The 23,374-nt window shown below is 36.2% G+C and overlaps 1 protein-coding gene across 1 annotated transcript; it reads left to right on the top strand.

The window, feature by feature from the left end:
• Positions 1–9,829: 9,829 nt before the first annotated feature.
• otud1 (OTU deubiquitinase 1) lies at positions 9,830–11,897 on the top strand. The gene has a single exon (XM_030122780.1). It carries the CDS (start codon positions 10,043–10,045, stop codon positions 11,378–11,380), a length of 1,338 nt encoding a protein of 445 aa, XP_029978640.1. The 5' UTR covers positions 9,830–10,042; the 3' UTR covers positions 11,381–11,897.
• The last annotated feature ends 11,477 nt before the right edge of the window (positions 11,898–23,374 follow it).

The following is a 23,374-nucleotide window of genomic DNA, read 5'->3' as shown; positions in this document are numbered from 1 at the left end:
CTCCAGAATTACCAAAACAATCTACATCAAATGTCAGTTATGGGTGAAGATTCTTATGTGTTTAAACGGCTTAGATTCACTGTAGAATGTCTTTGTATGTGTGATAAATTTAGAACTGTAAATTCAAGCATTGCTGTGTAAGTCCATGCTCAAAGCTTGTATTATTTCTAATTTTTTCAGCTGTTTTTCTGTTGCAGCTGACAACAGTGAGGTAATACCTAAATTAAGCACTTAGATTCATACCGAACGTTGTGTGAAACTGGACAAGCTCAGTCAGAGAATGTGTTAAAAATAGTAACATGCCTGTACGAAAGGCCTGTAGTAGGGCATTGTTAAACAAATATTTCATGACTGGAAATAGCCAAACTAGCTCACTGAAACATTTATTAGGTTGTTAATAAGTGAGCAATTGTAGTTGTAGTCTATTTTTTTTTTTTTTTTATCATATACTTATTTGTTTGAAAGTGCTCATTAATTACACTAAATTTAACTGAAAAGTTCACATTTTCATGTCATTTCTCATGTGAAAAACCGTACATTTTGTCAACTTCTGTATGTATTCAAATGGACACATGTTGAATATTTTCACTTTTTTTTTGACTGAGCATATTTTCATGCTTTATCATTCAGTTAATTTGACTGTGACACACCAAATCGTTCACTTGTGGTTAAACACTGATGAACTTGAAAGTGGAGAGCTGTGTCAAGATACCTAAAGACAGCAAGAAGGATACTGGACAACTGCACGGTGTGCCTTCAAAATAAAGTTATGTATCTATGGCTCTAATTTACACCACAATTTTCTACAATAGTTTGCAGAAATGATCAAAAATAAAAGCAGACATTTAGCCGAATAACATTTATTACTGGATTGAAATAATTATTGATCCATTACTGTGTTCATCTTTACTTTTTCAGCTTATGGTGGTGTTTATTTTAAAGCAAATCAAGCCATTAATCACATCAAGTGACAAGTCAGGTCATATGAGCGTCTGATTTACTGTCCTACGAGAAAAGTTAAGTGATTGATGACAAGTTTCCAAATCAGACAACAATGGTGAGTGGTATTCTAATAATCTACTGAATTCTTCATTCCCTCACTCTCTTGTTTTGACTGGATTATTTAACAACTATTGACACAAATTAGAGTAGAAATGTCTCCAAGCAGGACATCAAGGTAAATCTTTTATCAGTTTAGTGTCAAGTCTTAAAAACTGTCACTGAACTTTAACTTTAGTTATGCGACTTAAATCCTCCATCCCTGGTAAAGAGAAAATTTAAGTTGTTTAGATTTTCATCGACACTTGAAAAATGCTTCAGTTTTTATTTTTTGTTTACAATTATAATTATTTACCTTAATGCTGCTTATCTCCTCATTATACATATTTATGTTTTAAATGTTCTACCTCTAGATATCAGAAATATCCACCACATTTACATGAACATTTGAACATATCATAATCATATTTAAAATCATCGGAATGTAAAATGCTAAACGTTGTAGGTGTGATGTGCCCCAGTAGATTTATCCAATTATTTAATTTATGGCTTTATGATCTATTAACCAGACAAGTATTTGTCAAGTCTTTAAAAATGTAACCAAACCTTGACTTAAGTTGTGTGAAATAAGTCCCCTACCTCTGGTAACTAGTAAATAAAGTTATGAAAGATTATGCAAGAAAAAGATTGCCTCTACACCTGATGAAGTGGCATAGAAGTGTAAAGTAGCAGAAAATAGAACTACATAAGTAATAACAACATGAGCCTCGGAGATTCAATGCTATAAATCCGACATACTTTAATAAGATAACTTGGAAAACAAATGACAAAAGTGCTGTGACAAAGATCAGAATAATCAGAATACTTAAATAATCTGAGAGGAAATTATGTGTTACAGCTGTTCCATGGAAGTACAAGAAAAAGTAGCAGGAAAGAAATGATTAATACTGCTAAATAAATAAATAAATAAATAAAGCCCCCACACACACACACACACACACACACACACACACACACACACACACACACACACACACACATATACATATTAAGCTCTAAATAGACACACATACATAGCTCAAAATACACTGCCTAGCCAAAAAACAAGTTGCACATGCAGTATTTCACTGCACAACCTTTGGTTTTGATTATAGGACACATTCACTGGATTTACAAATAGTTCAAATCCTTCCATGGGTAAGTACTGCAGTGGGTAATAATGTTTCAGCTGAAACAGGTTATTTAACTCTAACTGCAGTGAGTAGCCTCTCATGTCTTTAATGCAGTGTTTTTCAACCTTGGGGTCGGGACCCCACGTGAGGTCGCCTGGAATTCAAATGGGGTCAACTGAAATTTCTAGTAATTGATAAAAATGAAAAATAAAAATTTACTAATAAAAAATGTATGGTGAGTTGAGAAAGACAATCACAATACATAAAAGACATGACAAACGCTGAAGCTGAAACTGAAGCACTGTGGTACTGTTTATCTTTCAAATGTTCACTGTGGTCGGTTTCATATGCTTCAGCTCTTTCATAATTCATAGTTTGAGTTTTTGTTTGTTCAGTATTAATTGTCAGCCTTGTAAATACAAGCTGGACTGACTGTACATATCCTGACCAAGAAAATAAAATTCTCCCTTTGTGCAGTAATCTACACCTGGCTTTACTGCCTTTGTCCATAATAATATACATTATATAGACTAAATGTCATCTAAAATTAATGTTTATTTACAACATAGTATAGTAAACTATTACATGATCAAAAACAAATGAATCTTAGCAAAAAAAAAAAAAAAAAAAAAGTCTCAATTTTGAATATCTGGGGTCGCCAGAAATTTGTGATGTTAAAAGGGGGTCATGAAAAAAGGTTGGGAACCACTTCTTTAATGTCAAAAAGATTGGACAACGCCAGGATTGATCAGGATCCTCAGGTTTGTGACAGAATGGTTCAGGGAGAATGAGACATCATTTCCACATATGGATTAGCCTCCATAAAGTCTAGACTCTAATCTGGGATGTGATGAAGACTTGATGCAGCCATCCGATTCTCCATCATTGATAATTAAAAAAAAACTCATGCAACTATGGATGGAAAAAATATTATGAACCTTATTTAGACACTACATAAGCATTATGTGGCAAAAAAGATGTCAGTGAATGTGTCCTGCAATCAAAACGAAAGGTGGTGCGGTCAAATGTAGCATGTGAGACTTTTTCTTTTCTTTTCTTTTTTACATATTACATATTAAAACAAAATAAAACAGCAATTTACTGGACAAATATTACTAATATGATTAGTAAAAGAAATATACATAAATAAATGTGCAAAAAATATTGTTATAATCATGTACTTATAAGGAGGACTGCAGATAGTAATGCAAACAGTTGTGGGTCTTTAAAAAATTGCCTATATTGGAAACATCATGACGCAATTTTTTTTTTCAGACACATTTTTAAAAATTTGTATGGATTGTCCATTGTGGTGGACAGCTGTTTTTTGTTTGTTTTTGGGTTGTTTTTTTTTTTTTTGGAAAAAAGATACGACTCCTGTCTACAAACGTGGACAGAAAACCCATAGATGGGTCTTAGGAGGATAACTTTATGAGATCACAGAACAGTCCATATTCTAAAACTAAGATGACACTTCTTTTCATTGTATTGCTTAGGGTCTTTAGAGGGGAAACCCATGTGGTTTGGAGAATATTGCCTTTATAACCCTTTGGAAAATGAACTTAAACTATGTGTCCACAAATGTGGTCACTCTAGTGGACAGTTATTCTCCAGCTGTTCTCTTGTATATTCATGGGTTTAGTTGTTTTAGTTCCATATCAGCCGACACAGTGGACTCTTACACATCATCTCAAACACTGCAATTCATACAATTATTGTAACTTTGCTGCTCTTGATAAACCTGATCTGCAGTGACATGTTCGAGTGTAAATCAATGGCTAATTGTTATTAGACTGTCATTAACAGTTTTCTGAAACAAAAAGTTGTTTTGTTTTTTGTTTTTTTTGCATATCCTCCTGAGACCCAGCAATGAATTTTGTCCTCTATAGGGGACAAAAGTTTGACAGTTTAACTTAAATGCTGTCCATTACAAAGGACATTCCATTAAAAAAATCAATCAATAAATAAAAATTATTTTAAAAATGCATCTGAAAAAACTGTTGCATTATGCAATTTCCAAACAAGACAATTCTTTAGTGTAAAAAAGCTAAAATTGTCAATTTCCTGGGTCTCGGGAGGATATTATCTTCATGAAATGAGTAATAACTAGTATTTGAGTATGATAAAATGTGAGAAAACATCAGATTAGAGGCATTAGAAATGTGTTGTTTTTTTTTTTTTTATAGTTTTAACACAGTATATCACTTTCTGATGATGAGTTTTAAATACATGTTTCTTTGCTTCAAAAATTAAACGCATGGTGTCCAGGTGAGTGGACATTTTTGTAACTCTGTAAAAAATAGATGAATAAAAAAATAATAATAACTCAATTGCATTGGTTTTTTCATGCCTAAATAGGAATAAAAACACTCAGGAAAAAAATCTTGATTAGGGTTCTCATAATTCATGCATGAAAGGGTTAACCCTTTCATGCACAGTGGTCACTCCAGTGGACAGTTCTTCTCCAGCTGTTCTATTATATATTCATGGGTTTTGTTGTTTTAGTTCCATATAAGCCGACACAGTGGACACTTATGCATCATCCCATACACTGACATTCATACCATTACTGTAACTTTGCTGTTCTGAATAAACCTGATCTGCGCTAACATGTTTCAGTGTAAATCAATTGTTATTTGTTGGTGTTGTGTTGTTTTTTTTTTTTTTTGCATATTATCTTCATGAAAAGAGTAATAACTAGCATTAGAATATGTTAAAATGTGAGAAAACATCAGATTTTATTGCATGGTTTTAATATTACTTTCTGATATTGGGGTTTAAACACATTTATTTACTTCAAAAATTAAATGCATGGACATTTTTGTAACTCCATGAAAAAAAGAAAAAAACAAACTTGATCACATTGTTTTGTTTTTTTTTCTCATGCCTATGGAGGAATAAAAACACTCAAGAAAAAAAATCTTAACTGAGGTTCTCATAATTAATGCATGAAAGGGTTAAAACAGGGGCGTCAAACTCATTTTAGTTCAGGGGCCACATTCAGCCTAATATGATACAAAGTGGGCCGGACCAGGAAAATAATATAAATAATAGGTTAAGAACTTATAAATAACATCAACTCCAAAGTTTTTTCTATATTTTTGAGTGAAAAAAGTAAAATTCTATAATGAAAATGTTTACATCTATGAACTGTACTTGAACATAACATGAACAAATATGAACAACCTGAAAATTCTGAAGAAAAATAAGTGCAATTTTAACAATATTACGCCTTAGTTTATAATTTATACATGTGCATCGTAACTAACAGATCACAGTGGATTTACAAATACACAAAATATTTGGTAACAGGCAGAATATTGGTGAAATCCTGCAAACATCTCTTACGTCATTTCATATTGTTCATATTTACCTCCGCCAAGGAGGTTATGTTTTTGCCAGGGTTTGTTTGTCTGTTTGTTTGTCTGTCCGTTAGTGTGCAACATAACTCAAAAAGTTATGGACAGATTTGGATGAAATTTTCAGGGTTTGTTGGAAATGGGATAAGGAAGAAATGATTAACTTTTGGGGGTGATCGGGGGTGGGGGGGCCCACGGGGGGGGCCCACTGATCAGCCTTGGCGGAGGTCTGCGCTCTCCGAGTGCTTCTAGTTGTTCAGGTTATTGACATTTTTTGTAAAAGGATAGTCTGTAAATACAGGGTGGGGAAGCAAAATTTACAATGAACATTTAGTTGTTTTTTCTCAGCAGGCACTTCGTCAATTGTTTTGAAACTCAACATATATTGATGTCATAATCATACCTAACACTAGTATCCATACCTTTTCAGAAACTTTTGCCCATATGAGTAATCAGGAAAGCAAACGTCAAAGAGTGTGTGATTTGCTGAATGCACTCGTCACACCAAAGGAGATTTCAAAAATAGTTGGAGTGTCCATAAAGACTGTTTATAATGGAAAGAAGAGAATGACTATGAGCAAAACTATTACCAGAAAGTCTGGAAGATACTATTAAAGAAGAATGGGAGAAGTTGTCACCCGAATATTTGACGAACACTTGCGCAAGTTTCAGGAAGCGTGTGAAGGCAGTTATTGAGAAAGAAGGAGGACACATAGAATAAAAACATTTTCTATTATGTCAATTTTCTTGTGGCAAATAAATTCTCATGACTTTCAATAAACTAATTGGTCATACACTGTCTTTCAATCCCCGCCTCAAAATATTGTAAATTTTGCTTCCCTACCCTGTCTAAACATTTTTGTGTAATTTTACTTTTTTTTTTTTTTTACACTAAAACAAAGACAAAAATTAGCGTTTTTCATTATTTATACGTTGTTATGATAGTATTTTACTGGTATGACCCACTTCAGATTGAATTGACCTAAAATGATTTTCACATCCTGGGTTGTTAATATCTTCATTATAATACTTGCATTTCACAAATTCATCCCAGGGGCCAGATTGGACCCTTTGGCGGGCCGGTTTTGGCCCCCAGGCCGCATGTTTGACACCTGTGGGTTAAAACATTGGTGTTTCAAAATAATGAAAAAAAAAAATAAATAAATAAATAAAAGAACCACATCACTAGTGCTTGCAGTACAGGGTGACACAAAAAAACAGGAACTTTTTAACAATCCAATAAAACCAAGAGTGATGGAAGAAAAATATTTTATTCATAGTAACTGAAACGTTAAACCATGCCATTTAAGAAACAATGATGGAATTTTCATTTTTTAAAAATTACTTCCTGTAGATGGCGTCCTCCTGTACGAATGCATTCTTGAAATCTGCTGTTGAAATTTCTCATTGACCGCTGCAACATCTCAGCTGGGATACTGTGAATTTCATCCTGAATTCTCTGTTTTAACTCATCCAGAGTTCTTGGTCGAGTCATGTACACTTTACCCTTGAAATAGCCCCACAAGAAAAAATCACAAACGCACAAATCTGGCGATCTAGGGGGCCAGGGAACATTACCGAATCTTGAGATCACACGGTTACCGAACAATTCTCGCACAGCCGCCAATGGTTACTAAAATGGGGGTGTGTTTACTTGCTGCCACTTGCTCATGTCTGCCAATACGCACTTTAAAAATTCCCGTTTTTTTGGGTCACCCTGTACTTGCACAGGGTGACCATAGTAACCATTGGTGGCTGTGCGAGAATTGTTCTCAACAGCAGATTTCAAGAATGCATTCGTACGGGAGGACGCCATCTACAGGAAGTAATTTTTAAAAAATGAAAATTCCATCATTGTTTCTTAAATGGCATGTTTTAAGGTTTCAATTACTATGAATAAAATATTTTTCTTCCATCACTCTTGGTTTTATTGGATTGTTAAAAAGTTCCCGTTTTTTTGTGTCACCCTGTACTGCAAGCACTAGTGATGTGGTTCTTTCTTTCTTTCTTTCTTTCTTTCTTTCTTTCTTTCTTTCTTTCTGTCTTTCTTTCTTTATTGTTTCATTATTTTGAAACACCAATGTTTTAACCCACAGGTGTCAAACATGCGGCCCGGGGGCCAAAACCGGCCCGCCAAAGGGTCCAATCTGGCCCCTGGGATGAATTTGTCAAATGCAAGCATTATAATGAAGATATTAACAACCCAGGATGTGAAAATCATTTTAGGTCAATTCAATCTGAAGTGGGTCAGACCAGTAAAATACTATCATAATAATGTATAAAGAATGAAAAACGCTAATTTTTGTCTTTGTTTTAGTGTAAAAAAAAAAAAAAAAGTAAAATTGCACAAAAATGTTTATATTTACAGACTATCCTTTTACAAAAAATGTGAATAACCTGAACAAATATGAACAATATGAAATGACGAAAGAGACGTTTGCAGGATTTTACCAACATTCTGCCTGTTACCAAATATTTTGTGTATTTGTAAATCCACTGTGATCCGTTAGTTGTGATGCACATGTATAAATTATAAACTAAGGCGTAATATTGTTAAAATTGCACTTATTTTTCTTCAGAATTTTCAGGTTGTTCATATTTGTTCATGTTATGTTCAAGTACAGTTCATAGATGTGAACATTTTCATTATAGAATTTTACTTTTTTCACTCAAAAATATAGAAAAAACTTTGGAGTTGATGTTATTTATAAGTTCTTAACCTATTATTTATCTTATTTTACTGGTCCAGCCCACTTTGTATCATATTAGGCTGAATGTGGCCCCTGAACTAAAATGAGTTTGACGCCCCTGTTTTAACCCTTTCATGCATTAATTATGAGAACCTCAGTTAAGATTTTTTTTCTTGAGTGTTTTTATTCCTCCATAGGCATAAGAAAAAAAATGTGATCAAGTTTGTTTTTTTCTTTTTTAAATAAAAAAAAAAAAAAAAGAAAATTCCATCATTGTTTCTTAAATGGCATGGTTTAGGGTTCAATTACTATGAATAAAATATTTTTCTTCCATCACTCTTGGTTTTATTGGATTGTTAAAAAGTTCCCGTTTTTTTGTGTCACCCTGTACTGCAAGCACTAGTGATGTGGTTCTTTCTTTCTTTCTTTCTTTCTTTCTTTCTTTCTTTCTGTCTTTCTTTCTTTATTGTTTCATTATTTTGAAACACCAATGTTTTAACCCACAGGTGTCAAACATGCGGCCCGGGGGCCAAAACCGGCCCGCCAAAGGGTCCAATCTGGCCCCTGGGATGAATTTGTCAAATGCAAGCATTATAATGAAGATATTAACAACCCAGGATGTGAAAATCATTTTAGGTCAATTCAATCTGAAGTGGGTCAGACCAGTAAAATACTATCATAATAACGTATAAAGAATGAAAAACGCTAATTTTTGTCTTTGTTTTAGTGTAAAAAAAAAAAAAAAAAGTAAAATTGCACAAAAATGTTTATATTTACAGACTATCCTTTTACAAAAAATGTGAATAACCTGAACAAATATGAACAATATGAAATGACGAAAGAGACGTTTGCAGGATTTTACCAACATTCTGCCTGTTACCAAATATTTTGTGTATTTGTAAATCCACTGTGATCCGTTAGTTGTGATGCACATGTATAAATTATAAACTAAGGCGTAATATTGTTAAAATTGCACTTATTTTTCTTCAGAATTTTCAGGTTGTTCATATTTGTTCATGTTATGTTCAAGTACAGTTCATAGATGTGAACATTTTCATTACGGAATTTTACTTTTTTCACTCAAAAATATAGAAAAAACTTTGGAGTTGATGTTATTTATAAGTTCTTAACCTATTATTTATATTATTTTACTGGTCCGGCCCACTTTGTATCATATTAGGCTGAATGTGGCCCCTGAACTAAAATGAGTTTGACACCCCTGTTTTAACCCTTTCATGCATTAATTATGAGAACCTCAGTTAAGATTTTTTTTCTTGAGTGTTTTTATTCCTCCATAGGCATAAGAAAAAAAATGTGATCAAGTTTGTTTTTTTCTTTTTTAAATTAAAAAAAAAAAGAAAATTCCATCATTGTTTCTTAAATGGCATGGTTTAGGGTTCAATTACTATGAATAAAATATTTTTCTTCCATCACTCTTGGTTTTATTGGATTGTTAAAAAGTTCCCGTTTTTTTGTGTCACCCTGTATCATGTTGACATGGTTGTACTTTGAAAGCCTCCAAACGGAAGAGTGTGTGTTTAGTGTTTGTGTGTGTGTGTGTGTTGACTGCTGGATGAGGCTGGGTCCTGTTTCAGTCTGGAGTCTAAAATTAGGGAGGCACCCTAACTGCAAATGACGCAAGGAAGCTAAAGTGGACAGTCTAGTCCTGTGTGTGTCAATGGGACCAGGACTCAGGACCATGGAGACCAGGTCCAGTACTACTTTCCTGTTGTCGGTGACATGTTGAGTATTTTTAGATGTTGTTGTCATGTTTCCGTAACAGCCCTCCGCGGCGGCGATCAGTATAAAGGACTGAGTCAAAATGCAGTTGTACAACAGTGTCCTCACACACTACCCAAAGGCGTCTCGCAAACTTACAATAACTTTATCGACCGGGTCCGAGCGTCTGAACGGGACTAGTCCGCCTTCCTCTGGGCTTGACGCACCAGGACGCGCAGATCCGGACTCGGCTTCGGCTCCGTCTTCCGCCAACATGCCTGCCTTTTCTTGTTACGAAGCTTCATCGATGAGGCCAATTTACTTCACTTCGACTGCAGAGATATTAATCCGCAGGCCTGATGGACTACAGAGGTCTGTGCCGGTTCATATCATGAGGGAATCCAAAGCCAAGACCCCCTCACCCACTTCTATCCAACACAATGGTGAGAGTTTCCTGTGCCGTGACTCTGAGTCTGATGTGATAGTGGATTTCATAGATCATCTGAGAAACGGGACAGATCAGCTTTTCTCTGACTGCCCAGATCTGCGTGGAAATAAGCTTTTGAACAGGAAGCCCATGTGCAGACCCAGAACAGAAGAATATAAGGGTACGGACTCGGAGGGTCATTCAAGTGAGACTGATGCAGTTTCAGTGACGAATGCCCCCTTCAGAAGTAACGGATGGGCCTCGTTACCTGAAGAGCAGCCAGAGCTAGAACCTGAAGATCTGAGCAACCAGAGCAGTTCCACAGCAGCTCCAGCTCCAGCTCCAGCATCAGATGAGAGACGGGCCTTTGAGCTGAGCGTTCTGCAGGAAGCCGCCCCTCAGAAAAGCCCAGAGAGAGGAGACATCAACGCCAAAGTCAAACGGTACCTGGCAGAAGTGGAGAAACAGAACAAGTACCTCCAGGAGAGGAGCAAGTACAGGTACCACATCATACCAGACGGGAACTGCCTGTACAGAGCTGTGTGTAAGGCCACGTACGGGGACCAGGCCAGGCACGAGGAGCTCCGGGAGCAGACGGTGCACCACATCGCAGACCACTTGGATGAGTTTAACCCCATCATCGAAGGAGACGTTGGGGAGTTCCTGATCAACGCGGCGCAGGATGGAGCCTGGGCCGGGTACCCTGAACTTCTCGCCATGAGCCAGATGCTGAACGTCAACATCCACCTGACAACGGGGGGCAGCTTGGAGAGCCCCACCGTCTCCACCATGGTGCACTATCTCGGGGAGGAGGACTCTGCCAAACCTAACATCTGGTTGAGCTGGCTCAGTAACGGTCACTACGACGCCCTCCTGGACAAGTGTCTTCCCAACCCGGAATACGAGGACTGGTGCCGACACTCACAGATGCAAAGGAAACGAGATGAGGAATTAGCCAAATCCATGGCAGCATCACTGTCCAAAATGTACATTGAACAAAACGGTGCAGTGTGAAATGAAAAGATACACTCTGTTACAGCAGGAGGCAGAAGCGCTGTTTCAGTTTGAGTTGTAAATGCTCTAAATTATTTTTATAAGATTTATAATGTGAGAGAATGGACGTGCAGTGCACATACTTTGGTTTTTGTACATGTTAACATGGCCAAAATAGTGGCACATGTCCCTGAAAGTGTTTGGAAATGTGTGAGTGTTCTTCTCGATAACTTGGATCCTGTTGATTTGGTTGAAATAACTTCATTGCTGTTCATATTATAGCTTCTGAGTAAACAATATTTATTAGCCTTTTATCGGCAGACCAATAATTCTTCCATTACGTCTATGCTTTTTAGGCTATTACAATATTTTCAGATCCAGAAAAACTTTGCTGCATTGCTGCTTTTTTTGCATAAAAGTTATACCAGAGAAGCCAAGAATGTTTGGATTGTGTCTGTGAAGAAGCAAGAAATGTTTTCTATTATTCAAGTTATTTTTATGAATTTTGGATAATGGTTTAAAATAAAAGCGGTGAAAAAACCTGTAGCACTGTTTTCATCTTTCATTTTCCTGTGTCTGGCTTCTATTCAGGGACACATGGTGTGGATGATGTTGTCAGCTGTTGTTTTGGGTCCAGGGATGGAAAAAAAAAAAAAACCTTGATGGGATCCATCCTTTAAACTGAAGGCAGGTGAGATGAAGTGATGTGTGCTGCACTCATCCTTCACCTCCTGCTGTCCTGAAGTGAAAAGTGGTGTTTGGGATTGATGACATGGGCTGACCCTGGAGCCTGTGTCCTCTCAATCGGGTCAGACCTCAGGACATTAAGTGACTGTGGTGTCACACACACAGTAGAACAGACCTACGTCAATAGTCTGTTGGTTATGTGTTCATTCCGTGCATTCTTTTTTCATTGTCAGCCTGCTCTTTGGTGAGTAATGTTTATTTTTATTGCACGTTTTGTAGAAAAAAAGTCAGCAGCTACAGTCCAGGACAAAAGTCTTGTCACGTGTACCCATCATATTTATAACAGTTAATAACTTGACTGCTAATTGACTAACTGGAGTCATTAATAACTCCTAATGATGCTAAGTATCTGCACTTTATTTCTATTCAACCAAAATGAAATTTCATAGATTTCATAAATATTGATGGCTTGATAATGATGAACAAATCAATTTCTAGAAAGGACAAAGTTTTGTCACAAATTATAATCAATCAAAATGCAACTTCATCAGGACACCTGGACTTCAGGCTCTGGATGATCAACTCTTTGGTTTGTGGGCCGATACTTGAACTGTGGATCTTTAACAAGCTGTAAATATTCAAAATATTTTTTGAAATCTCAGTTTGCTTATATGTAAGAATCTCTAGTTCTTTGGAATTATTTTGAGTCATTGCTGGTCTTTATTGCATAATCAGGAGTTGAGATATAACATATTTTCAGCATTGTGTACTTATGTGACAGGACTTTTGTCCAGGACTGTAACAGAGATAGATATAATTTGTCATTTAAAACAGGTAAATGGAATTAAAAAAAAGAAATCAAGCTCAAATGGAACCAATGTTACACTTCAACATTGCATAAAAGGCAACATACATGTAACCTTTACTTCCATAATGTGGAATTGAAAACAGCGTAAATACACTGTTGTCCATAAAGTTGGGTTTTTTTTTTTTTAAACCTTTTCTCATGAAATGATTATGACAATGTGATTTATTCTTGATAAATAAAGAGTAACTGAGACACAGTATTTATTGTACCTGGTCAAATGTGATTACTGATGTGCAGGAATAAAAAGAGGAATGTGTCTCTGAAAACAAAATTATTCCAACTTTATTGGCAACAGTGTGTGTTAATATTTAAACCATCAGAGTTTTTCCTCTGATGTGAGATTCTTTAAGAAACCAAATGTTGAAAACTTCATAGCTATTGAAATTTTGATACATATTTAACCTCTGTGTATATGTATGTATGATTGTAAATATTTGTTCATAGATCAAAAATCAAACATTTTCATCCATAAAACACAGCAAAAAAAAAGCTAAGACATTTCTGGTAGATAGTGGTAGTGGATAGTTGACGATTTTAGTTATTTACTTTTTATTTTTTTACTTAACCCATAAGGACCCAGTGTGACATTTGTAGCAGTTCCCAAATGATTTTTTCCTCTATATTTAATCATCCTTAAGTGGTTTATCACCATTTATTGTAATATTATCTTCTGTATTTACCACCATTTAATATATTAATCATATAGATGTTCATAAAAGTGCATTTCACACCAATTATTTACATGGTTTACGGGATGAACAGAGATTAAACAGTTTATATCAGTAGATGCTTTTGGTAGATGATGGATGTTTGGGTCTTTATGGGTTTAAATCTATCTACGTATAAAGTATAGAAATAGGAAAAAGAGGGAGGTCTAGAAAAGTTATCAACATCTTGCTCATTTTTTTTTTTTTTTTTTTAAAATATGGACTAGTTCTTATTTGTAATTAGTAATATATGTGATTCTTATAATATAGTTTGCTTTTGATATTTATTTGATCTGCAAATGTTAGAAACAAATGAAGTAAATAAAGATGTTTCCAGTATAGAAACAGTTACAAGCAGCATACCTTCCCCCTGGTCACCTTACGTGTTTTTACCATTAGGTGGCATTGTAGGCTCCCGTATAGTTATTAAAAGGAATTTATGTGTGTGATTACAGCAGTGAATCATGGGACCTATGAGCTCAGCAGTGCTCTGACATCTGAAGTAAGGCATGAGATGATTCACATGTTACACAAATGACACCAGTTGTGGACTATTGGCTTGAACTGACTTGGAATGTTGATTTATTAGGCTATTTGGTCACATGCATTTTCCATTTTCATTCATTAGGACTGAAGTTTTTCACTTTCTGAGAGGTAGATGCCTCATGTGGTGTAACAGTGCACACAGTGGGTTGTATTTGGTTAATATTAGGTTATTTTTGCAGCATTTTTCTCTGATTGTAATAGTTACTGTGTGCATGGATTTTTTTTTTTTTTTTCAACTTTATTAACAACATGTGAGTATACAGTACAACATTTTAAACAAACAAGATATCAAAAGGGAAAAGCATTTGAACATATAAGTTTAAGAAAATAATGCATAGTTTTCAAAATACAAAGCATAATATATAAATAATAGTAAAAAAAAAAAAAAAAAAAAAAAAAAAGTAAATAAATAAAAAATAATAATTCTGACAAATATAAATAAATAAATACATAAATAAATGCAGCAGAGAGTTCAGTCAGTATTAAAAAATTGTTTATAAATAGCCAATGTGTAAGTGCTTTTTTTTTTTTTTTTTTTTTTTTTATAAATGAGTTCTAAAGATTTAGTATAATTTCCAAATTCTAATAGGAAAAATTTTAAAAATTTGGGTGTGTTTTAGTTTATTTGTTTATATGTATATGAAATTTTCCAAATAATATGAACAAATTTACAATAAATTCTAGATTGTTAGTATCATGTTTAAAATAAGTAATTACATTTTAGGATGTTATATTTATTTTATTGTTACTTTTAGATATGATATAATTTTCATATCATATAATTTTGGACCAAAAATTAGAAGAATGTTCACATAAAAAGAATAAGTGTAGAGTAGTTTCAGATTCAGATTGACAGAAGTTACATATTTCTTCCACGTCATAAAATCGACACAAAATAGCGTTGGAGGGATATATGTTATGTAAAAATTTGAGATGTAAAATTCTAATTTTGTTTGTAATACAGTATTTATACGGTAATGACCATGCTTTTGACCACTCAATGTTGGAAAAAGTTGAATTCCATACTGCTTTACCTCTGGGGGAGATTTTCCTCTTTTTATTCAATGCATTACGTATATGTCTGTTATTACAGCTCGAACTACAAATATTAATGCCATTAACCCTTTCATGCATGAATTATTAGAACCTTAATCAAGATTTTTTTTTTTTCCTGAGTGTTTTTATTCCTCTTTAGGCATGAAAAAAAAATGTGATTGAATTTTTTTTTTAAATCAACCAGTTTTTCATGGAGTTACAAAAATGTTCACTCAGCTACACCATGAATTTTATTCTTGAAGCAAAGAAACATGTATTTAAAACCCAATATCATAAAGTGATATGAAAACAGTGAAATGAAACCATGTTTAATGCACTTAATCTGATGTTTTATCACATTTAAACATATTCTAATACTAGTCACTTCATGGAGATAATATGCAAAAAATAAATATTAACAACTGATTTCCACTCAAGAACCAACCAAGAACAGCAAAGTTAAAATAATGGTATGAATTGCAGTTTATGAGATGATGCATAAGTGTCCACTGTGTTGGTTGATATGGAACTGAAACAACAAAACCCATGAATATACAAGATTAACCCTTTCATGCACAGTGGTCACTCCAGTGGACAGTTCTTCTCCAGCTGTTCTCTTATATATTCATGGGTTTAGTTGTTTTAGTTCCATATCAGCTGATACAGTGGACTCTTATGCATCGTCACATACACTGACATTCAGTCCATTACTGTAACTTTGCTGTTCTTGATAAACCTGATATCCACTAACATGTTTGAGTGTAAATCAGTTCTTTATTTATTAAACAAAAAGTTTTTTTTTTTTTTTTTTTTTTGCGTATTATCTCCATGAAGTGAGTAATAACTAGCATTAGAAAATGTTAAAATGTGAGAAAACATCAGATTAGCTGCATTAAAAATGTTTTTATTTCATTGTTTTCATCTCAGTTTCTGATATTGTGTTTTAAACACGTTTCTTTACTTCAAAAATTAAATGCATGGACATTATGTAATTCCATGAAAAGAAAAAAACAAAAAAAAACTCAATCACATTGTTTTTTTCGTGCCTAAGGAGGAATAAAAACACTCAAGAAAAAAATCTTGAAGGTTGTCATAATTCATGCATGAAAGGGTTAAAGCTGTAGAGTAACTGTCCACTGTAGTGGCCACTATGCATGAAAGGGTTAATCAATAAACAAGGTTTATTTATCTGTGATGATAGATAACTAAGATGATTTTTCATAAGTAAGACAATACTATTAGGAATCGCTTTGAATACGTAGTTCTATTCTTTATTTGTTACTGTGTGCATGGACAGTTCCACGAAAGCTTTGCAGTGACGTAACCCTGCAGTCATGTGGGCATAAGGGAAAGTTTTTTTTGTTTTTTTTTTTTTTGCATCTTTTTAATGCAGGAGGGGTAGGGTTGTGTGTGCTCCTGTGAGTCTGGCCTGGACCATAAAGTGCTGGGCTTCAGAGCAGAGGGCAGGTGAACGGAGCAGCTTCACCGCAGTACTGGCACACATTCAGCTGCACACAGGAGCGCAGGCAAAGTCAATGACAAGACGCTCCCCTCCAGCGTGTGTGTGTGTGTATGTGTGTGTATATATATATATGTGTGTGTGTGTGTGTGTGTGTGTGTGTGTGTGTGTAGGTAGAGTTGGTGTTGTGTGGCACTGAAGACTCCATACGCGCCAAACGCACGGGGACGCGTCGCCATCGCAGGACGCAGCGGAGTCTTCGGAAGTTATCCGGATACTTTGAAACAACCGGATCCAGCAGAACCAGCAGAACCAACTGCCCAGCCGGTTGCCGTGTGGATCAGACCTGAACACTGGGATCGGACATGTCTGGACACCGGGTGCAGTTCGCAGACCTTCCTCCAAATGACCACAAAGGAAGCCCCAAATCACACAGTAAGGCAAAAAAACAAAAAAAAAAAACAACAAAAAAACAGTCATATGCGCAATCTGGGTTTTTCTCTCCAGTAATCTCCTGCATGTGAGAAACTCTTAAAGTTAGTTTTTTTAAATCAGTGTAATAAGCTTCTAGTCTGTAGAATTGCACAGAACTCTAATATTTAATGTACTTTGGAAGTCATACAACATGTAAGGCTGTCATCATGTAAATATTTTAACTCTTTTCTCTCCTCTGTTTGTCTTTCATGGCTTTTTGCATCCATAATTCTAACAGTTCTGTTGCCTAAACTTACACTACATGATCAGACTTCTCTAGGGAAAAACACTCAAAGGAAAAAAATACCCAACAACTTATATCTTCTTATTATGGCTATGCTTATCTTAGTTGCTGTGTAGTGTCTTTGGGATTGTTGAGAGTATATTGCACTTGGAATATGTTGCTCAGATGCCCTGTATGTTCATGGTCAGAGTGTGTTTGTGTTATATTGCATATGCGTGATATATTTCTGTGGAGCTTGTGGTCACCCTCCTGATACACTTACTTGAAGTGGCAGTTGCCCTTTAAAGTGCTGCTGCTAACTTTTTTTTTTTTTCCCCCCCTCTTAGGTCTTTAAGTGGTGTTCTGTCTTAGTCAAGTCACAGACGCTTGAGATGCACGGTCCATTTAAGAAGCTGCGTTTTAACTTCAGAATACAGACTAAATAGTGTTTGACTTTAGACAAGTGCATGTGTAAGTGATGTTTTTCTGGCTGCATGTGAGGTGCGCCAGAGTCAGCTGCCTCTGTGCTGCAGTGTATGTACTACAGCATGAGACACAGAGAAGCTGAGCTCATCTCCATGGTGACAGGTTGAGTGACAAGACACGTGAGCAAAGACGCAATGGAAATCTGCCAGTTTGCTGCAAAGCTCTCCGGAGCGGTGCGTTTATAGTACACAGTGATTCCTGTGACAGCAACTGTGTGTTTATCTCAGATAGTAAAATGTATCTATGATGGCAGCTGTTGGGGCAGTTTGATGTGTTTTTTTGTGACAGTCAGTCAGTAACATGCGTGCATCAGGAGAACAGGGTGAAAAGTGCTGATGCTGTGTGTAGGTTAAGCCCACGGTGCACGCTGGGTCGCTGTGTGAGGACGACAGAATGGCGCTTTAGTGGCGAAGCACACGTTCTGACTCAGCCAATCGTCTTCTTCTGCTGTTCTGTGGCAGGTGACAGTGTGGTCAAGTTTCAGTCTCCTCTGTTTCTGTCCCTCTGATGTACACACTCATAAACACTACACACTACACTGACATATACGACCTCAGCGGATTGGCTGCTCATTGAATCTGATGGGAATTCACCCATTATATTACCCAGAAGGAGCAAATAATAGCACCTGGATAGTGGCATCATCACTCCACTTACTCACACACTCATTACAGTATCTACTAGACCAGGGGTGTCAAACTCATTTTAGTTCAGGGGCCACATTCAGCTAAATTTGATCTGAAGTGGGCCGAACCAGTAAAATAATGACATAATAATATAGAAATAATGTCAACTCCAAACTGTTCTCTGTGGTTTAGAGCGGGGAAAAAAAAAAACATTATGAAAAGGTTTACATCTACAAACTATCCTTTCAAAAGATGTGAGTAACATGAACAAACTGAAAAAAATAAGTGTAATTTTAACAACATTATGTCTCAGTTTATCATTTACACATGTACATTAGAACTTACAGATCACAGTGGATCTACAAATACACAAAATATTTAGTAACAGGCAGAATATTGTTGAAATTGTACAGACTTCTCTTAAGAAATTTCAGGTTGTTCATATTTGTTCAGGTGATTCACATTTTTTGCGAAATTATACTTTGTTTTGGTGTAAATACATGAAAATATTTACATTTACAAACAGAAAAATTTGGAGTTGTCGTTACTTATATGTTATTATGATAGTATTTGACTGGTCCTGCCCACTTGAGATTGAATTAGTCTAAATGTGGAACCTGAACTAAAAGGATTGTTAATATCTTAGTGTAATTTTTGCATTTCACAAATTCATCCCAAGGGCCAGACTGGACCCTTTGAGGAGCCGGATTTGGCCCCCCGTTTGACGCCTGTGTACTCGATGGACTTAAAAAGGAAATCTGCAGATGAAGTGCAACATCAGGCAAATATTCTGAAAATTTTGGTCGTATAGGGTAGGGATGCAGCAATGCCGATACCATTTTTGGGTATCGGTCCAATACTGAGCGTGTGTACTTAGACTTGTACTTGTAAAAGTATTCCGATATAGGGCTGCACGATATTGGAAAAAACTGACATTGCGATTTTTTTTAACCCTGCAATGTATATTGCGATATGAAAAAATACTCAGCAGGATATAATAGCTGTGTGTTGCCAACGTAAATGGTGAAACTATTTAGTTGTGTTTCCTCTTGTTGTGGCAACAGGTGCATTAAGGCACTGTCGACACAGAACATGTGTCTCAATATCATCCTTCTTGTAGCTGAAATTAGAGCAGCAACCAATTAATCAACTCAAAGTGATCCAAAAAAATCATTCAATCGGTTGCAGCTCTAGCTGAAATAATTCCAGATAACTGACATTGCTTTTCTTTTTGGCACCGAGTCTTTATTTACTGTGATTTTCTCTTGTTCGTTGCTCATTTTTCAATATTTTTACCAGCGATTCACTCCAAACTGATTAAAAACGATTGTGATTGGTGGCTCGCTGAGCAGTGTGTGTCAGGTACCCTTGAAATTAGATGAGAACACGTTGAGTTCATTTGCCTCCTACATTACAGGACCTGTGATGTGACTATTGTGCACATGTACATCGCGATGTTGATGCTCAAACGATATATTGTGCAGCTCTACTCTGATACAACCACACCGATACCACTTACAGCAGCGTGACATTCGCAGTTAAGTGCAGCAGGTACGCTGTGGAGGGTTAATGTCAGCAGTGTGGAGGTTTTACAAAATAAACGACGGTGACAAAAGTAACGTTAAAGACACAGACGGATACAGACGGAGCATTCTGTCCATCTTCTGTGTGCATTCTGTATGCAATTCTGTCAGTTTTCCACATGTTCACGAATGCGTACCCAGACGGAGAATACCACCGGGAACCATGGAGGTAGATGATCTTTTCAAAGATCGACTGTGTGAGTTAGAGAAAAACTACTGACATATTTATGACAACTACCCTCATGAATATCAACAATAGTATCCACATTAGTGTTACCTCTGTCGTCTCCATGTTTGTTATTACTGACTTTCTTCCTCTTCTTCTCAAAAAACTTTACTTTTCTTCGTGGTATTTGTCCAGTTTGGTTAATTCAAAGCGGCGCCCCCTGGTGGATTGTTTGACAAACGCTCATTCCAACGCATTAAATGTCAGTAGCAGCACTTTGTTCCAGTCAGACTAATGACAACGACAATAAAGCACATTTTCAAAAGTAACTAAGAACTGTAATGGTATTATTAAGTACTCATATCGGAACTCAGCAAGTACTCAAATGCAAGTACTTGTACTCGGTGTGGAAAAAAGTGGTGTCGGTGCTTCCCTAATATGGGGCGTTTCAGCAACTATCTCAAACATGGTGCAGTTCTTTGACATCTTTTATTTGGTTATTTATATAGAAAGAGTTTGCATTTGTTACTGACATTGATTTCTGTTTGTTTAGCGATGCCAGCTGCTCATGCTAACTACCGACTTAATCCTTCATTTTCTTGCTGCCGACAGTGGCAACAGCTGCAGCTCTCAGCCATGATGTTCGTCATCTCAGGTTTCCAGCTCCACTCGAAGATTGTCAGCAGTTTTTTTAGCGAAAGAGCCGCACTCCTGATGAGATGGCTGATTGAAGATTCTCTTGAGGAGAGGGTGGAACACTTTAACATCCAATTCAATCACTAACTTGATCATCACAAGGAGACTTTCAAAGCCTGGCATGGTTTACTTTCTGCCAAGAAACTGTTAACTGATGTTGTTGCTGTAGCTAATTCCACTGGTTTTCTCCATTAAGTCAAGCCCATCATGTCTCCTAGTCCACCAGGCATTTTTAATTAAACCCACTTGTGTTCTTTTTGCCTTTATCTACTTCCAGTCCGTCATCTCACCCTGGAACAGAGCTTTACTTTACTGTTTTATAGTCATCTGTTTTCTATATGTGTTGGATCACATTTTAGTATGTCAAGGATATGATAAAAAGTAGATTTGAAGACAATTTAGATGACACTTTATCCAAAATGAATCAGGAAAGAAACATCGAAATATTACCATATACCGTATTACACACAAGATTTTTCGTGTGCAAGTGTGAAAAGGTACATATTTAAGTAATGCCAGTTGGGAGGTCATTTTTAGAGTGTATTAAAAATGAAACACGTTAAAATATTCAAATACACTGCCTGTGAAGGTTTAATAAAAATCTGTTTTGTCTTTCTCAGGGGACTGTACAGTAGGTATACAAGTATGCACTGTTATTAGACAACAGAATTATACAGCAATAACAAAAAAGTAACACAAAATTCAGAATATACAGGGTGGGGAAGCAAGATTTACAATGAACATTTAGTTGTTTTTTCTCAGCAGGCACTACGTCAATTGTTTTGAAACCAAACATATATTGATGTCATAATCATACCTAACACTATTATCCATACCTTTTCAGAAACTTTTGCCCATATGAGTAATCAGGAAAGCAAACGTCAAAGAGTGTGTGATTTGCTGAATGCACTCGTCACACCAAAGGAGATTTCAAAAATAGTTGGAGTGTCCATAAAGACTGTTTAGAATGGAAAGAAGAGAATGACTATGAGCAAAACTATTACGAGAAAGTCTGGAAGTGGAGGAAGCAACAAAAAACGTACCAAAGCTTTTATTAAAGCTCTCAAATCCAAAATCCTAAAGGATCCAACCAAATCCATCCAGATACCAGGTATTGCCATGGCTTAAAGCAAACTACCCAGATGGAAATTATGTATGGACACAGGATGGTGCTCCAGCCCACACAGCTAGAAAAATACAAGATTTCTACAAATCCAACTTTAGCAATTTTTGGGAATCATGTTTATGGCCGCCTTCTAGCCCAGATCTAAACCCTCTGGATTCTGCTATTTGGGGCGTTTTAGAACATGCTACCAATAGAACATCACACAGCAATGTCGACTTTCTTAAAGATACTATTAAAGAAGAATGGGAGAAGTTGTCACCCGAATATTTGAGGAACACTTGCGCAAGTTTCAAGAAGTGGGTGAAGGCAGTTATTGAGAAAGAAGGAGGACACATAAAATAAAAACATTTTCTATTATGTACATTTTCTTGTGGCAAATGTACATAATAGAAAATGTTTGTTTTGTATGACCAATTAGTTTATTGAAAGTCATGAGAATTTATTTTCTTGTGGCAAATAAATTCTCATGACTTTCAATAAACTAATTGGTCATACACTGTCTTTCAATCCCTGCCTCAAAATATTGTAAATTTTGCTTCCCCACCCTGTATTTGTAACCTTTCAAAAATATACAGCAGAGCCACAGTTTTTTCAGTAGTCGCCGTAGTCCTTCGACCTATGGAGTGTGTCAGTTTCTTGATCGGTTCATCATCAACTTTCGCTGAAGCAGCAACCACAACCTCCCAAAGAGGTGTATAGTCTTCCCTCGCTGTAAATCTCACGCTTGAGAAGGGCACACAATAGGACTGAAGTCAGGTGGGAAAGGGGCCCCGGTCGTTATTTGTCATTTCTGAATCTTCTGGTGATCCGTGGAATACCCAGATGCATGCGATGAGGAATTGTCCAGCCCAAAGATCACGACTTCCTCGAATGCTGCGTACTTTTTCTGGTGGTACTGCTTGAAAAATGTGTCTTCCAGGACCTGGCAGTAGGTTTGGGAGTTGATTTTAGGATTTCCAACTTGCTCATCCTCAGTGATGGCTGCCCACACCAGTCCCCCCCTCCTCCATGTTGCTAAAACCTGGACCTGAAGCGGCGCCATGTGTCCATTAGTGATTCTGCCGTGTGCCCGTCCATCTGGTTCGTCAAGAGTTCATCTCATTATAAAACTTTTCACAAACCTTCTTCAGGTATTTCTTGGACTAATTTTGGTCCTTCAACTTGTTAGTCCTTTTCAGTGTTGGTTGTGTGTGAGATTCTTACTTTGCTTTTACACTTTTGGACTGGATAATGGGTTTCTGGTAGCTTCACTTCTATTTTTTCAGTCTTTTGCAGTAATCTGTGCCTGTTCCCCCTGTATTCATTGCATTGTGTGATTGTCTAGTGGTTGCAC

Source organism: Sphaeramia orbicularis, chromosome 20 (genome assembly GCF_902148855.1).
Source record: "Sphaeramia orbicularis chromosome 20, fSphaOr1.1, whole genome shotgun sequence".
Taxonomy (NCBI): domain Eukaryota; kingdom Metazoa; phylum Chordata; class Actinopteri; order Kurtiformes; family Apogonidae; genus Sphaeramia; species Sphaeramia orbicularis.
The sequence above is the reverse complement of the archived record's forward strand: the minus strand, read 5'-3'. Positions and strand labels throughout refer to the sequence as shown.

Excerpts from the sequence above, each read along its gene's own strand:
- otud1 (XM_030122780.1), top strand. The coding sequence starts at position 10,043 with ATGCAGTTGTACAACAGTGTCCTCACACACTACCCAAAGGCGTCTCGC.